General features: G+C 43.3%; 1 protein-coding gene across 11 annotated transcripts in view; it reads left to right on the plus strand.

The window, feature by feature from the left end:
- pard3aa (par-3 family cell polarity regulator alpha, a) overlaps positions 1 to 18,551 on the plus strand; it is a 655,359-nt gene that overhangs the window by 285,549 nt on the left and 351,259 nt on the right. For all 11 annotated transcript variants that reach the window (XM_052015672.1, XM_052015675.1, XM_052015670.1 and 8 more), the window contains one exon: positions 16,105 to 16,280. In XM_052015672.1, the coding sequence (XP_051871632.1) occupies positions 16,105 to 16,280 (176 nt within the window). The remainder of the gene's footprint in view (positions 1 to 16,104; positions 16,281 to 18,551) is intronic.

Below are 18,551 nucleotides of genomic sequence, written 5' to 3' on the forward strand. Positions count from 1 at the left end.
AGATTTTTCTGAAAAGGATGGCCCCTTTGCGAAATAGCTTTGTCAGTTTGCACCGTGCCCATCAGGTATGGAATGTTTTCATCTTGGTGACTGACAGTTCTGAGCATTCTGCTTGTAAGAGAGCTGAGCTTTGAGAACACTGGCAAATGGAGCAATGTACTTCAGTTAAATAAAAGAAACAACAAAGTTTATCTTCTGACCTATCTAAAGGGACATATATTTAGATTCCATATGTGTGGCATTGCAATGTGGCATGTATTTAAAAATAATAAAAAAGGCCATGAAGGCCACAATTTGTTTCAATTACCCCGTCTCCTTTCAATCTGTCAAATTGATTGTGATTAATTAATAATCTGAAACATTAGCTGTTTTGCACCTTTGAGAGAAAACATTTGGAAGAGATAAAATTAGTGCATTTGCTCCACACTTGGAGACTTACGTGAAGTGGAATATTAAATCGTGCTACTGGCTAGTTACACACACTTGTCTAAAGTCGAGACAGTTGTTGATCCATGTTAAATAGCTCCTGTAGAAGTGCAAGCCATTTATTTTCACATTCATTTGAATAAATTTGTGATTGAAACAAATCTTCCTTTTTTTATTGTCCACATATCATTTTAAGAAAATTGAAAAGGTTATGAGACAGGCTGTAGTTAAGCTGTTGTCATTTTGCTCAACCAAATAAGACAACTTCATTTTCTTGAAAATGAATGCAATGTAAATGCTTGAGAAGGTCTATGAGTGACCCTCTTGGATTGTTTTCAGCTTGGGAACTTGGTTTGTTCTTCTTTCCTTCTCTTTCTCTCTCTCTACCAACGATTTAAATCATTTTTAAAGTTTTGTTGTGCATCATGCTTATTATTTTAATCAAAATTGTTATTTCTGTCAAATAAAGTAGAATAGATTATCATAGTATTCAAGTCTTCGTGATGACCTGGCCATGGACATACACTTAATGTATTAAACTGGCAAATGAGGCAACCTATTTGCACACACAAGGGACCCAAAAGCAGCAGTGACATGAATGACCAGTCATTAATTTTCAATGTAGGATTTATGTAGATTTCCTTCTACAATCCACACTGTATCCTTTCCACTCCTACTCAAAGTCACTTAACATTTGTACTGTCAGTTCCACTTCCTAACATCATGCAAATAATTTGTAGAGTCTTTGGCTGATTTAAATAATAGCTTTGATAGGATTAAGAACACTTTGCTGCAAGCTTTCTCCTGCTTCATCCAATGTCAGATCAGAAGCCCAGCTGTGGAGGGACAATTCTTGCTTTTGCATGGGGTTCAGAGAGTTGAGTTCCCACTTCTACAATCACGATGAATCCAGTGCTGTGTGTGGGGAATCCACCTGATAAACAGCAGGACTGAAACCATTCAGCTTGCTGAACAGCCAATAAGTTTAAAGAATTGCAGGACATGAAGACAGGAAGCAAAATGCACGAATTGCAGTATTTTGTTAATGATTTGCTGAAATCAGAATTCAACAGGGGATTAAGGGAGAGACTGGAATACCTCAGTGATTTTGAAAATTTATAATTTTGAAAATCTTTGTATTTTTTGGTGTTATTTTGAGGAAATTGCATTCCTCACATGTAAAATTAGTTTCTCAGTACCAGCGAGTTTGTTTAGCACTGTATTATTGGAAAAATTCAGGAGTAAGACTTAAAATGTTATGGGGTTTTACATTGGCAATAATACACAATGATGTTCAACATTACATTCTCTCATTGTTGATTTTATAGCGAAGAATGTAGGGGCCAATAACGTACCATAAACAGGGTATAGCGAGTGGAACTTCATACTGATTACACATTTGCGGGCACAGAAACTTATCTGTTTGACAGATTAATGACATCAAATACCAACAGTTACAATTGCAAAGTTCGGACCCTTGAATATTAGAACATAAAGAAGGCCATTCAGTCCTTTGACTCTGTGCTGGTTCTTTAAAAAAGGAACCCAGTTAGTTCATAGTATTTTATCACCGTGCCTCTGTTGGTTGTTAGATTTTCCCTGCTTCCAATGTTGAGCTAACTGGTGTATTTAATCTTGCTTCTCCATCCATTTTTGTTGAGTGAAATTACATTTCCAGTTTTTGCAGTCACCACTTTTAAAATGCTTGGAAGTAGGTCAGTGGTGTGATGTAGGTAGCCCCTGCACACCCAAGGTTCATGCTTGCGTCAGTGTAGAGTGAGCCTCCGCTCCCGCCCCGACCCCCCACCCCCCACCCCCCACCACCCACCACCATTTGCCACTGCCCAACCTGCGCTTACCTGGAGTAAGCTGCTGATTGGTGAAGCCCAGTGTGGTGCAAGGCTTTCAAACTGTAAGTAGAAAACGCCAGAAATCCTTTGATGATTAGTTAAGCCACAACCCTAGGCTGATTGGCTAAACCGTATGATATTCATAAACACTGCAAATGTTTATATACAACTAAAAATTAATCATTCTATTCAACTTTTGGAATATATAAAAGTAAAATGTTTCATGTCAGAACACAAATGAGGTAGTTAAAAATAATGATTTGACTTAGTTAAAACAAAATACTTCCATTTCTCGTGGTGGTTCCTCTCCATCAAAATGCTGTTCTATGAGTCCAAGAAATGTCCTGTGTTGGAGCACTCTCATGACAGCAGCAAGGGACTCTCAGGAAGTTTGGAACAGAGTTCATATGAGTGGCCCACAGAAGTGATTCAGATTGTCCATCTGTCCCTCTCTGCAGTTGTTGTGTGCCACTGATGTAGTTAACATATCCAAGGGATTTAGTACTGATTAATGGAAATTAAAGCCTGTTTCTTCACCAACTAATATCATCAAATTTGTCTTTCTTTCTTGTCACTTGGTTACCCACTATTTCTGGAATGTTTATTGTATCTTTAACTCTGAAGACTTAAGCAAAATATTTGATGAATGTTTCTGCCACTTCCTTTCTCCTCTTCATAATTTTGCCTGTCTTTGCCTTTTAGTGATCCACTTTTTCTGAACAGAATCTTTTTGTTTTTATCATCTGTTCTGTCTTTTGTTGTTATACTCTTATATCCCATTTTCTTCATCAGTTGAAATCTTGAAATTTAAAATTCTTCAATCCTCAGCCTTTTATGAGAACATTATCAGTATCTTTGTTTAACCTAATAATATATTTAACTTCATTTAACCAAGATCAGACCACTTTCCTCAATATTTTTCCCAAGAAAGAATCTATATTTGCTGCAGGTTGTGCATTATGTTTAAAATGTTACCCATTGCTTATCTGCAGCCACATCTTTTTATCTAGTTTTTCAATCTACCTTTCCCGTGATTGGAACACTTTACCTGTAGAGTTCATAATCCCTGAAGGAGCAAAATCCTAATTCAATCTTGTTTGAATTTCTCCCCACAGCCTTTGGTCCCTTCCTTAAAATGTCTATGCTGACAGCTATTCGTAGTTAATAAGCAGCTTTTTTCACTAAGGGAATTCCACTCTTCTGTGGGAAGTGAGGACTTGTATATTTTGTACTATTTTTGTGAAGCAAAATCACTGTAGCTAACAAAATCAATGTTTCTACTGAGTGCTCAGGTAATATTTATGACTGGATGAAGAAACAGTGAATTAGCAGTTTAAATTTGTAGATGGCATGAAATCAACTGGCTACCTTAGTTGTCCCCCAAAGATCCCCTTTAAAATTCCTTCCTCTCACCTTAAAACCATGCCGTCTTATTTTTGATACCTATATCATGGGAAAAAGAATTTGATTATCTATCCTATCCATGCCTCTCATAATTAAAGTTGAACAGAGCATATAAGACATAGAAGCAGAAATGAGCCATTTGGCCCCTCGTACCTGCTCCACCATTCACTCAGATCTGTCTGATCCTTTATCTTGGTGCCACTTCCCTGCAGAAACACCATACGCCTCAACTCCCTTTAAATTCAAAAAATCTATTAATCTATCTTGAATTTACTTTGTGACTGAGTGATAGTTTTCAACTGCAAACATGAAGTCTGCAGAGTTCCAAAAAGACGATTGGTGCTTTCATCCTGAAATATCTGTGTGATAGGGCATTAACCTTTTTCAAAAAAATTACTGCAACTAAAAAAAAGTATTACAAATTTAATACTAAAAGTATAAACTGCATCTTTTACGAATTGTTTAGTCAGAAAGTTCTCAATTCCCACTCTAGAATTTGGGGTTAAATGGCCAAGATCTTGTTCTTCTCAGAGAAGCTTGGAAAGGTATTCTTGTGTCCTGATCAGCACTTCAGCCAGCATTATTTAAATATGGTTGCACACTTCTGTTCATGTAATGTCCATTGTAATCAACAGCTGCATTCCCTTCAAACCCATTAGTTGTTAAAATCACTTTGCACTTTTTCTGAAGTATGTATATGTCTGCTCTTAATTAATGGACAAAATGTTAAATCAAGAGACCCTTTGACAAGTAGAGGTACAAGCAGTGAACAGAAATTCTCCCTTGCATCTCACTGAAAATAGTAAAAAAAAAAGTTTAAATGGTCCATATCACATTGCCGTTTGTGGAATCTTGTTATGAGCAAATTGGTTGCCAATTTTACTATACATTTGAAAATTTCAAATTGGCTGCCAAACTTTTTAGGAACAGTGCTATATGGGTGTAAGTCTGTCTTATACTTTCATTGTTTTCCTTCTTTTCCCCAATTCTTTTTCTTAACCCTTTCTTTGATTCCATTTGTGTCTTCACAAATTAAGTAAATGAGGAAAATATTGTCCTGCCACTTATCTCTCTTTTTTGGTTCTCCTTTGCCACTCCTGAAGATGATAACTCCTTCCAGCTTCCACATTGGTTACTTTAGTGTATGGTATGGAACGCTGCTTAGCATTGCTTGACTGAATACTGCAGAAACATGGGTGCTTGTCTGCAAGCAATGGGCAATGTGACTACAGCAGGTGGTCATTCAGCTCTGGAACCTATTGCACAAACATGAGTGGTCTTAATGTCACTTCTATCCTGTTGTATGCACTATTTGCTTTGATATTAACAGAAACAAAATTGCATAATTACCTCCAGATACACACAATACCTCATATTGACACAATCTCTGTGTTTCCAGAGGAAAAGTCTTGCTGATGAGAAAGGTGTATGAAAACAGTCAGGACCATCATGTTGAAATCAGTGGTTTGGGCTTCTTGACGTCATTGAACTGATTATTGATTCTTTGGTATTGTAAATGAAATAGCAAAATGCTTCACCAGATTTTAATGGTATATTTTCCCTGTCATCAATCAGTATTTTTCAAGAACTTAGAGCATGTTCACACATCTTGAAAAAATATTACATCATTTTAGTTACTTAAATGTGCTAAACATGATGTTAAGTTAACAAAGTTAACAAAGTCCAAATGTTTGTTACTGCTGCAAAGCATAAACTGCTAACGTATTTTCTCAATCACATTCCTGATTGCCGAAGTGGTTTTCCCAAATCAGAAGTCTCAGAGGAGGTCAAGTGGCACTGTCGCAGAATGGTTGGTTGGATGTTTCTTCCTATGTTGCACACTTTGTGATCTCAGCTGCCAGCTTGCAGAGTGCAAGTGAAATGCTTTCTTAAAAAGGAATGTAGAAAATCTCTGTCAGTCTGTAGCCTCAGCATATGCTGCAAAATGATTGGTTACAGAGAGTGAGTTATGGTAGAAATTGGAGCCTTTCCTGTGTTACTGTGAAGAGAAGTAAATAAAAATGTGCCAAGAAATATAGAAACTCAATCTAAGTGCCTATTTAAACATATTCATGCAACTGTCACTCTCCACCTCTGTAATGTCCCAGCCAATAACTCCACCCATCCTCCCCTCATTATGAGTTTCTTATCCTCTTGGCTTTGTGCGCACTGTTGTCCCATTGATAAACAGTCATGCACTCAGTCCTTGAGGTTTTGATGTTTAATAATCCCCTCCACAGATCTACTTCCATGTTTTCTGTTTCTCCTACCTGATTGTGTTACCCTGCGTTTATCTGTGCTGAACTTCATTTGGCAAATATTTGCTCCTTCAAGTTTAATATCGTCCTATAATTTGTTGCAATTTTCCTCAGGATTAGTATTGTGTACAAATTTTAAAACTGTGTTTTTGATTCCAAATTCTAAATTGTTAATGTAAATCATGAACTGTAGCGGTTGCTACCGCGGAATAAAACAAGACTCTACTCGGAGGATTGCCAAACAGAACTGGTTTATTTCCCCGCCTTGTGCGGGCCCTTTAAGGGAGAAAAACTCCCGCCCAAAAAAACCGGCAATGACGTAAGTCCTACGTCATCAGGACTTTCCCATGCGCGGGTTCTCCCCGTCGCTCGGAAAGACGAGGCCCGCCGCCATCTTGGGCCTCGTCGCTCCGACGCCGCGCGACCCGACTGCCGAGCCGGTTCGCCCGACTAGACGGTGAGTCGCCACACAACCCCCCCCAGAACCGGCGAGACAGTCCCCAAGGTCCGTGGGCTGTGCCAGCTGCCGCTTAGGGGGGCGGCCTCTGCGTCGTGGCGTGGCAACCTCGACAGGCTGTTGCAGATCCAAATGGGCCGGTTTGAGGAGGTCCGCCGTGAAAACCTGTTCCCTGCCTCCAATGTCCAAAATAAAAGTGGATCCGTTATTCCGTATGACTCGGAACGGTCCCTCATATGGTCTTTGCAATGGCGCCCGAGGTGTGCCCCTGCGAACGAAAACAAACTTACAGTCCCGTAGTTCCTTGGGCTGGCAGGATGGGGCTTGACCGTGCCATGAGGTGGGAATCGGGGCCAAGGCGCCGAGCTTCTCGCGCAGTCTTTGTAGAACTGCTGGGGGTTGTTCCCCTTGGTCCCGAAGGGCAGGTATGAAATCCCCGGGGACAACTAGTGGCGCCCCGTATACAAGCTCAGCTGACGAAGTGCGGAGGTCTTCTTTGGGGGCAGTGCGTATGCCGAGCAGGACCCAAGGCAGCTCGTCAACCCAGTTAGGACCCTTCAGGCGGGCCATCAAGGCCGATTTTAGATGGCGGTGAAAACGTTCCACCAACCCGTTTGATTGAGGATGGTAGGCCGTGGTGGTGTGCAGCTGCGTCCCGAGCAGGTTCGCTAATGCAGCCCAGAGACTGGAAGTGAATTGGGTGCCTCTGTCTGAAGTGATGTGGGCCGGAACGCCAAAACGTGAGACCCAAGTTGTGAGCAGCGCTCGGGCGCAGGAATCAGTTGTGATGTCAGTCAGGGGGGTTGCCTCAGGCCACCTCGTGAACCGGTCCACGATGGTAAGGAGGTACCGGGCTCCTCTTGAAACCGGCAGAGGGCCGGCGAGGTCGACGTGTATGTGGTCGAACCTCCTACGGGTAGGCTCGAACTGCTGTGGTGGGACCTTGGTGTGTCGCTGGATTTTTGACGTCTGGCAGTGCGGACAAGTCCTGGCCCACTCACTGACCTGTTTGCGCAGACCATGCCAGACAAACTTGCTGGCGACCAGTCGGACAGTAGATCTGATGGACGGGTGCGCCAACCCATGTACCGAGTCAAAAACGCGTCTCCGCCAGGCTGCAGGGACAATAGGGCGGGGCTGACCAGTCGCAACGTCGCAAAGTAGGGTCCGCTGACCTGGACCAACCAAGAAATCTCGGAGCTGCAGACCCGAGACTGCGGTTCTGTAGCTGGGCAGTTCGTCGTCGGCTTGCTGTGCGTCAGCCAGGGCCGTGTAGTCGACACCCAAGGATAGGTTGTGGATGGTTGGTCTGGAAAGTGCATCAGCAACAACATTATCCTTTCCGGAGACATGTTGGATGTCAGTTGTGAACTCGGAAATGTAGGATAAATGTCTCTGCTGACGAGCTGACCAGGGATCGGAGACTTTGGAGAAGGCAAAGGACAGAGGCTTATGATCGGTGAAAGCGGTGAAAGGCCTGCCTTCTAGAAAGTATCGGAAATGCCGGACCGCCAGATACAGCGCTAGAAGTTCCCGATCAAAAGCGCTGTACTTCAGTTCGGGCGGTCTAAGGTGTTTGCTGAAAAATGCCAAGGGTTGCCAGCGGCCTTCGAGTAGCTGTTCCAGTACCCCACCCACCGCGGTGTTGGACGCGTCTACCGTGAGGGCAGTCGGGACGTCAGTCCTAGGGTGTACCAGCATCGTGGCGTCTGCCAGGGCGTCTTTGGCCTTAAAGCAGCCGCAGCCTCGTCAGTCCAGGTGATGTCCTTGCCCTTACCAGCCAGCAGCGAGAACAGAGGGCGCATGATACGGGCTGCTGCAGGGATGAAACGATGGTAAAAGTTGACCATCCCAAGGAATTCCTGTAGGCCTTTGACTGTGTCGGGGCGGGCAAAATGGCGGATAGCATCCACCTTGGCGGGTAGGGGTGTTGCCCCTTCGCTGGTGATTTTGTGGCCGAGGAAATCGATAGAGTCAAGTCCGAATTGGCACTTGGACGGGTTAATCGTGAGGCCGAAATCGCGGAGGCGGGAATACAGCTGGCGGAGGTGGGAAAGGTGTTCCTGGCGGTTACGGCTGGCGATCAGTATGTCGTCCAAGTAAATGAACACGAAGTCCAGGTCTCGGCCTACCGCGTCCATCAGCCGCTGGAAGGTCTGCGCGGCGTTCTTAAGGCCGAACGGCATCCGAAGGAATTCGAACAGGCCGAATGGGGTGATAATCGCAGTTTTGGGGACGTCATCCGGATGGACCGGGATTTGGTGGTATCCCCTAACGAGGTCCACTTTGGAAAAGATGCGGGCCCCGTGTAAGTTCGCTGAGAAGTCCTGGATGTGAGGGATGGGATAGCGGTCCGGGGTGGTGGCGTCATTCAGCCTGCGGTAGTCGCCGCAGGGCCTCCACCCTCCGGTGGCTTTGGGGACCATGTGCAGTGGGGAGGCCCAGGGGCTGTCTGACCTGCGAACAATCCCCAGCTCCTCCATGTGACGGAACTCTTCCTTTGCCAGGCGGAGCTTGTCTGGAGGTAATCGTCGTGCTCGAGCATGAAGGGGTGGCCCTGTGGTAATGATGTGGTGTCGTACCCCATGTGTGGGCCGAGAATTTGTAAACGAAGGTGCCAAAATCGATGGGAATTCGGCTAGGAGCTTGGCGAAATCGTCGCCAGAAAGGGTAATGGAGTCCAGGCGCGGGGCTGGTGGGCTGATTTCTCCCAGGGGATAGGTCCGGAGAGTGCTAGAGTGGACTAACCGCTTCCTTCGCAGGTCGACTAACAGGTTGTGGGCCCGAAGGAAATCGGCTCCTAGGAGTGGTCGGGCGACGGTGGCAAGGGTAAAGGTCCAGGTAAAACGGCTGCCGCCAAAGTGTAATTGAAGCGTACGGGTGCCGAAAGACCGTATCGTTGTACCGTTGGCGACATTGAGTAGAGGACCTGGTGGCCTGTCACGAGTGTCGCGGCCTGTCGGGGGCAAAATACTGACCTCCGCTCCAGTATCAACGAGGAAATGCCGTCCAGATTTCTTGTCCTGAACGAAGAGGAGGCTCTGTCGGCGGCCAGCTGCCGTAGCCATCAGCGGCGGCTGGCCCTGGCGTTTCCCTGAAACTTGCAGGGTGGGCGGCATCGACGGGCCTCCGCACCCCACCTCTGATGGTAGAAGCACAGCTGGTCACCCGTGTCGTCGTCTGCGTTCCTGGGGCGTGGCTGCTCGGTTGCTGGGGCCGGGCGAGGCAGGCGTTGGGCTCGCGGCCTGGTGATTTGACTGACGGACGAACCGCTCTCGCGCTTGGCCCTCCACAGGACATCTGCCCGGCCGGCCACCTCACGGGGGTTGCTGAAGTCGGCGTCAGCTAACAACAAGTGGATGTCATCGGGGAGTTGTTCGAGGAAGGCCTGTTCGAACATCAGGCATGGCTTGTGTCCCTCGGCCAATGCCAGCATCTCATTCATTAGGGCGGATGGGGATCTGTCCCCCAGGCCGTCCAGATGAAGCAGGCGGGCGGCGCGCTCACGACGGGAGAGGCCGAAGGTCCGGATCAAAAGATCTTTGAAAGCCGGGTACTTATCTTCCTCCGGAGGCGACTGGATGAAGTCTCCAACCTGGGCGGCTGTCTCCTGGTCCAGAGAGCTAACCACATGGTAGTACTTCGTGGAGTCGGAGGTGATCTGCCGAAGGTGGAATTGCGCTTCGGCCTGGTCAAACCAGACGCTGGGCCGAAGTGTCCAAAAGGTGGGCAGCTTGAGGGCCACTGCGTTGGCTGCTGCGCTGTCGTCCATTTCGCGGGTCCAAAAGCCGTTTGGACCGTCGGGGTCACCAATGTAGCGGTTGCTACCGCGGAATAAAACAAGACTCTACTCGGAGGATTGCCAAACAGAACTGGTTTATTTTCCCGTCTTGTGCGGGCCCTTTAAGGGAGAAAAACTCCCGCCCAAAAAAACCGGCAATGACGTAAGTCCTACGTCATCAGGACTTTCCCGCGCGCGGGTTCTCCCCGTCGCTCGGAAAGACGAGGCCCGCCGCCATCTTGGGCCTCGTCGCTCCGACGCCGCGCGACCCGACTGCCGAGCCGGTTCGCCCGACTAGACGGTGAGTCGCCACAGAACAATGATTCCAGCACTGGTCCTGGTAGGACACAATAATCCACCTTCTTCCACTTAGTCCCACTCTCTGCTTTCTCTCTTGAATAGCTGGCAATCTTATGTAACTGTCTTCCTCTTTGCAATTTATCAGAAGTACTCCATGTAGCAGCAGGTTTTGGCACTTCTTCATTTCCAGAAATGCTTATATATTACTCAGTCTTTTTCATTCTTTTGGTCCTAGCGAAGGAAAACACTCATTCATCTTCTATTTACTCTCTTACTATTTGAAGCCTGTTTCTTCTCCTGTAATTGTCATGTATTCCAATGGATAATCCCTTGTTTAATGTTCATAATTTTGCTCATGGTTACTCTTCCTCTGTGCCTGATGCTTGATTTCCTCATAAGGGACAGATTTTTTTAAATTCCCTCCTTTTCATGCATTTTATGGACTCCTGACCTTTATCCACTCTCTAGGATACTTTGTGCAAATCTCGTCCTGAGAAGTGGGCTAACCCATACAGAGTATTGTACATTTGTTTCAATGTCATTATTTCCATGTCTGCAGACTCTGCAGTCCTTAATGTTGATTCTTCAAGTAGCATGCATGACTTGTTAAACCTAGTTAAGTGAACAAAGCAGTGCATTCAGAAGAAAGTTTTGAATTAATCAATTTCGTATCGCAACTAAACACAGTCCATATACTAGAACAAAAAAATACAAAAGAAGTTGTGGAACAAAATTGGAAGCATAATAACCGTGTGTTTTCAGAGTAGTAGGTCTTAATGTACAGGTTCCAATTTAGTCAAGGAGTGAAACAATTATCGGTCATTTGTTTTCCTTGCATTTTGAGCATGCCATCAAAATCTCCCCGTATTTCTGCATTGTTTTTTGAAGAAACAAATTGTTACGTATGTCTGCAGTTCCCTGACCTTTTCAACCATCTGGATTGATGATATAAAATCAATTTGATTAGAAGTAAAGCATACTGAAGTGAAACAATGATTTCATATTTAATAGGCTAGTTATTTTATTAAACCAAACGATATTGAACTCTAAGTTATTGAAAAGGTTATCCAAACAATTATTTTTGCCCAAAGCTCAATCCTGTTCAATTAAAGGAATTATACAATTTCTCTGCACTGCACTTATCCCAATAAAATCTTGTATGATTGCAGAAAATCTTGCTTGACTTCACAAATTTCAAAGAAGTGCTTTTGTTTTGAATTTTTACATATTGCAATAAAGCCTACCCAGATTATGGAGATTTATCCAGAACTTTAAAGTCTTTGTCTGTTTTGAGGTTGCTAAAATGTTAACAACATGTTTGTTATATGCATATTCATGTGCCTTAACCTTATTTTTGAAGGAATAGGCCTGTCATTTTTGGCCACCCACCCTTCTTGTCACTGGAAGAATGCCGTTAACATCTCTTTTCTAACCGTCTTGTTGCTGTGATGTGTCTCATCTGCTGCCAAACAACCATGCTTAAAGAGGGTCTCTAAATTATGTTTAAAATGGTCACCTTTTTGAGTAACTTCCAGAGATGATAGTGATATGATGTTTAATTTAATGGAGTTTATGTTTGCACTTGAAAGTTTTGGAGTGTTGTCTCACTTAATGTGGGCACAGGTGCTCAGCATATTCAAACTCTGCAAGAATTTTTTTTGGAAGAAATATTTTGTCATCCTCAGAGCAGAAAAGCTGAAAATGAGTATAAATTGGGCACTTGAAAAAAATACAATAACTTCCTGAATAGGAAGTAAACAAAACAAAAGTCAATGAAATCTTTCACCAAAATGAATTAAAGTAACCAAGTAGAGTATATCTGGGTCAGTGTTCCAAGTGATGCATCTGAGATCAATTCCTAGATTGATATCTTCTGTTAAAGTTCCTATTTGTCCTCAAGAGCATTCCTGACAAAAATATACCTCTAATTTGGGAGCTTGCAGGTGACATTGTGATGTCTCTGTAAAACTTTGATGGATCCAGCACTGAAATGGCCTTTGTGTTCCTGGCCCATTTGTTACACAAACTGGAGGCATGCTGTGTTGCTCCTTCTGAAGGTGCAATATTTTGTACAGTTCTGCATTCCCTTGTTTCACTGTCTCATGAAAACCTAGTTTTGAGAAACCTGAATGTAGTCTGTCTGCAAGAGATTCCATCGGGCATTTAAATTTTTATGCAGTAAATACTTCGGAGGTTATTTGTGCATGGCTAATCATTTGAGGTATTAATATTTTATTACGTGTTCAAGCACGAGATATTTTGGGGGAGAAGCAGCATGCACTTGAAGTAATGGAAGTATCAGTGAAGTGAATACTGCTGGTTGTGAATAAAACACTAATATGCCCCAATTATATTTGTGATCAAGTCATTATCACAGCCTTTCTAAAAGAGTATCAGTTTTATCTAAAAATATTAAGTTAGTTATAAAAATTGTCTTTCTAAGTCATCAGCCTGGCTCATTAATTTGATCATCATCTCATCAAGAAAGCTGAAACTACCCAGCAGTGTCTGACTCAGTTATCGGGTAATATGGGGATAGATGTAACAGGCTTACTGTGGTGTGATTCATTTTTGCTGACCCAGCCTAAAATCTTCATTGTTGAGAAAGTGTTTGCATTAGATCTGGAAGAACTTCTTTTGCAAAATATTGCTTGGTGAAAATGAAAGAAACCTCTGTATTTTAAGGCATATATAGTTTATAGTTTAACATGGAAATCCCAGGGTTGCTGTCAAAGATTCAGTGCATCACCATGGGCTGCTATGTTTGTAGCCTTCTTCATGCACTCATGGGAAATGACTAAAGCCATTGTGAATTTAAGCTAATTATGAACTAATGCTGTGAAAAAATATCCAGAAAATCTTACAGTTAGCTACTTGAGGTCCAATTGATTATTTAATGGCATACTAAGCCATAATTACTGCTTAGCAAACTATCTGGCCCTAAGATAAACATTATGTGTAGCTAGTGTAATTACATTGTGTGAATGTTTCAAAGTATTAGGGATTTTAAATAAAGGCAATTTTTGTAAAAACCTGACATTTATTCACATTTCAGCCTCTCCTTAAATCATATGCATAATGCAATCTTTTTAAGCAATATATAATGTTTAAAAAGTTAATTAAAACCACTTAATTAAAAAGTTAATTAAATCACAGTTATTAGGCACCAGGGATCATGTTGAACTGATGCCCAATAGCAGCAGGTGGTGTTAAAGAAGTTCTATCCACAAAGATACAGTAAAACTCTGATAATTTGTCATCTGACTATTCGGAACTATCAATGGTTCACATCTGGCTCACTGGGCATGATTCCCTTTCACCCTTTGTGCTCTGATTCCCACAATCTTTTTCCATTCACCAGGGCCCTCCAGTTCCTCTGCTCCTTTTCACTCACTTGGGCCCCCGGTTCCCACCTTCCCTTTCACTCACTGGGGCTCATGTTTCCGTGCTCCCTTAAACCTTGCTGGGGCTTTGTTTCTCCATGCTGCCTTTACACGTAGCACCAAGTTCACTGGAAAATGTATTATTCCACGTTGTAATATCCAAAAAAAAGTATTTTTTAAGTATGCTGGAGTATTAAAAGAAGTAACATCCAATGGTTTGGAAAATCTGCTAGTCCGGATGCACCAAAGTCCCAAGTATGCCAAATTAATTGAGTTTTGCTGCAGTTGGGTCACTGTGAGTATCTTTCTGTGAGGTCAGTGGGGGAACCATCAGTTGACCGGAAATTCCGGGCCTTTAACACATTCATATTTGGTGTTTCAAATTTTAAAACATTGCTTTTTATCTTTTGAAGCTTTCGAAGATCTTCTGTTATCACACTCCCTTTTGCTAACACCCTCATCCCCACCATCACCCGGCTCTATTCCTGCTCCTAATCATCTTGGGACTGCTCTCACCGATTGTCGGGAAAATGAGCATGCTCCATCTTCTCCACACTACTAATGTGGCATTCTACCACAGCAACATACAAAGTACAAAGCACTGGAGGAACTCAGCAGGTCAGGCAGCATCTATGGAGGGAAATGGACAGCCAATGTTTTGGGTTGAGACCCTTCATCTGGACCCAAAACATCGACGGTCCATTTCTCTCCATAGATGCTTCCTGACCCAGCGAGTTCCTTCAGCACTTTGTATGTTGCTTCAGATTCCAGCATCTGCAGTCTGGCATTCTAACCAGTGTGAGTGCAGTGTTTAGTCAATCTGTGAATTGGTTTGTTTGGTGATGAATTATAAATAATTTGATGAGCCATTTAGGTAGTTTGATTGCATTAAATATGCATTGATGAATGGATTAGTCACTACAGTGAAGCATTGTTTTTCTATACTTAGAGGGAAAGTCCTCTATTTTTAAATAAAGTATGCTTTGATTATGCTGTTCTCCATCTTGTGTTATAAGGGCCTTGTGCATTGTGGTGGAACTTGGTATGGATTGATAAAACTGTATTTGTCCATGCAATCCTTCAGTTATGACCAAAATTGCCTTTGTATCACTAGATTCGTGCAAGCTTAAAATAAACAGTGCATTAGGGAACTTTTTATCGAATGCAAAATATTTCAATGTGAATCACTTATTTTCCTGTTCCTTCATCTTTAATCTCAATGTGTCCCGAATCTTGAACAAGTTGACTATTAATGACATATGATTCACCCTTAAGTGTTTTGTCTTGGTGATGAACCATTCAGTGTGAGCAGGTTAAAAGACTGGGAATAATCCATCCTTTTCCTCCCTGACATGATGTCCTTGTGCATTTCAGGTTGAGGTTTGGAGCAGAAATCCTGGTTAGTTTTCCTCTTGCTTTATTTTGGGATCCTGATGTCGGTTGTGAAGTGTTTTAGCTGAGACCAGCTAACTCAACAGAGACACAAGACACATCCTGGTAGTGTTCCTGTGTCCAGCATGATGAACGTAGATGAAATTTCTAGTTTTGTAGTTTGCTGTTGATGATCTGTGGCGAAACATTTCCAGTCAAGGATCTTCATGCTGCAGACCCCGTTGTGCCTAATGGCTCCCTTCTAGAACGTAGAACAGTACAGCACAGGAACAGTCCCTTTGGCCCATGAATTCTTCTAAAAGGAACATCTCCACTGATGTGGGTAACAACTCTGCAAGTGGACACCTCTTATTCTGTGGGTGTGGAATTGTGTCCTTCCCAGTTTCATATGCCAGTTGTTATAAAACTAAAAATAGCATTTGGGAAATATCCAGTACTAACGTCATTTTAAAAAGTCATTGCAAATGATTTAGGAACTTTGATGGAAATTGATATGAAAAGAAGAAAATCAAAAAACAGTAGATCCTGGAAATCTAAAATAAAAAAATGCTCAGGAGACCAGGCTGCATCTGTGGAGAAAGAAAAACCAACTCTGTTTCACTTCACTGACCCCTTCCATCAGAAATAATGGACATAAATTTGTTAAGGAAGAAGATGCATTATACTGAAGTCATTTTTCTTCTGCATTCTCGAGAAGATAGCTTACATTGTCTACAGCTCTTTGAGATCACAGAATCTCAATGTAGCAGTTGCCAGTGACTTGCTTTTGAAGTTTACTGATGGTTATTCATAGCCTTTTGCTGATTGTCGTTTTTAAAATGTTAAAATTGCTGCTGCCCTTTTCTCCCATTAGATATGCCACTCCATGTGCGACGTAGCAGTGACCCTGCACTGGTTGGTCTTTTGTCCTCGGTAACGGGACCTAATCTTAACTCGGCAGAACCATCTCGCAAGAACCCTACACGTTGGTCAACAACATCAGGCTTTCCAAAGCCTAGCCAAACATCAAGTAGTCTTGACAGAAAAAAGGTGGGTGTCCGCAACCTTCTCTTAATACTGTGTTTGGAAGTTTTGCATTGTTCAAGACCTTTCACAGCCTGATTATGTCTCAAAGCACTTTCCTCCCAATGGAGTGCCCGTTTTGAAACGCTGTCACTGTTAAAAATGTTTCTGTTGGAGTGAACGACAAGACTGGCAGGATAACGGAACCCTGGTTGACGTGGGATGTTAGGCTCTGGTCAGGAAAAAAATGGAGGTAGATGTCAAGTATAGGTAGCTGGGATCAAGCAAATCCCTTTAGAACTACAAGAAATGTAGGAGTACACTTAAGAAGGAAATTAGGAGGACAAAAGAGGCTGAGAGATATCATTGGCAGACAAGATCAAAAAGATTCTATACGTATATGAAGAGCAAAAAGGTAACAAGGGAGAGAATAGGTCCCTTTTAAGGATAATTGTGGTCATCTGTGTGTAGAGCCATAGGAGATGGGTAAGGTCTTAAATGAATACTTCTCATTTGTGTTTACCTTGGAGGAGATCATGGAAGCTAGGGATCTCAAGGAAGAAAACAGTGATGTCTTGAAACATATCGCCATTCCGAAAGAGAACATGTTGGTGGTCTTGAGGCAAATGAAGGTGGATAAATCCCTGGGGTCTGACCAAGTCCATCCTAAGACTTTGTGGGAAGCAAGGTAAAAAATTGCTGGGGCCCTAGCAGAGATTTTTGTGTCTTTCTTAGCCACGGGTGAGGTATTGGTAGACTAGAGGGTGGCAATGTTATGCATTTATTTAAGAAAGGCTGGTGAGCCTCGTATCAGTGCTGGGAAAGTTACTGGAAGGGATTTTAAGGTACATGACTTCCATGAATTTGGACTGATTAGGAATTATCAGCATGGCTTTGTGTATGGGAAAGTGTCTCTCATGAACTTGATTGAGTTTTTTGAAGGGGTGACGAAGAGGACTGGCGAGGGCAGGTGGTAAGTGTTGTCGACATGGACTTTGGCAAGGCCTTTGCTAAGGTTGATCCGGACGATTATATTACCTGAAATCCAGGGTGAGTTGGCCAACTGAATACAAAATTGGCTTGGTGGAAGGAGTTGTAGGGTGGTTGTGGAGGCCTGTTGTTCAGACAGTAGGCTGGTGACCAGTGGTGTGCTGTTGCGATTGGTGTTGGGTCCCCTGTTTGTCATATATATTAAAGATTTGGATGAAAATGTAAGTGGTATGATTAGTAAGTTTGCAGATGACACCAAAACTGGTGGTGTAGTGGATAGTAAAGAAAATTGTCTAAGGTTACAACAGGATCTAAATCAACTGGGAAAGTCAGTGAAGGAATGGCAGATGGGAATTTAAATCGGACATGTGTGTGAAGTGTTGCTCTTTGGGAAGTTAAACCAGGGCAGGATGTACGCAGTGAATGGCAGGGCTCTGGGGAGTGTTGCAGGACAGAGAGACCTAAAGGTACAAGCGCACAGTTCCCTAAAAGTTATGACACTGGGAGATAGCATGGTGAAGAAGGTGTGTGGCATGCTTGCCTTTGTCGGTTGGGGCATTGAGTACATGAGTTGGAACCTCTTGAGCACTGGAGTCATGTTACAGCTGCACAAGAGTCATGTTACAGCTGTACAAGACATAGGTGAGACCACAGCTGGAGTATTGAGTGCAGTTCTGGTTGCCGTGCTGTAGGAAGGGTATGATTAAGTTAGAGAGGGTGCAGAAAAGATTCCCAAGGATGTTGCTGTGACGAGAGGGATTGAGTTGGAAGGTGAGATGAGATAGTCTGGGGCTGTTTACCCGAGAATGAAGAAGGCTGAGGGGTGACTTTTGTCGAGGTTTATAAAATCATGATGGCCACGTTCTTTTTCCCAGGGTATTGGAAAACTGGAGGGCACAGGTTTAAGCTGAGATGGGAAAGATTTGATGGGGATCTGAGGGGCAATTTTATCACACAGAGGATGGGTATATGGAATGAGCTGCCAGAGGAAGTGGTAGCGGTAGATGTAATTACAATGTTGAAAAGACATATGGACAGGTACATGGATAGGAAAGGGTCAGATGGATTTGGGCCAGATGCTGGCAAGTAGGACAAGCTCAGGTGGGCTCCTTGGTCAGTATGGATGAATTGGTCTAAGGGGCCTGTTTCTGTGCTGTATACGACTCTATGACATGTTATGAAAGAACCATTGCCGCTCCATTTTCTTGGGCTTGAGTATTGAAATTTTAGGTGAACTCAGACTAAATAAAATTAATAGAATGAAAACACCTGTACGTATGTCCAAATAGCGTTTTGACTGAGTAAGAA

The sequence above is a fragment of the Pristis pectinata genome, chromosome 5 (assembly GCF_009764475.1).
Source record: "Pristis pectinata isolate sPriPec2 chromosome 5, sPriPec2.1.pri, whole genome shotgun sequence".
NCBI classification, from domain to species: Eukaryota; Metazoa; Chordata; class Chondrichthyes; order Rhinopristiformes; family Pristidae; genus Pristis; species Pristis pectinata.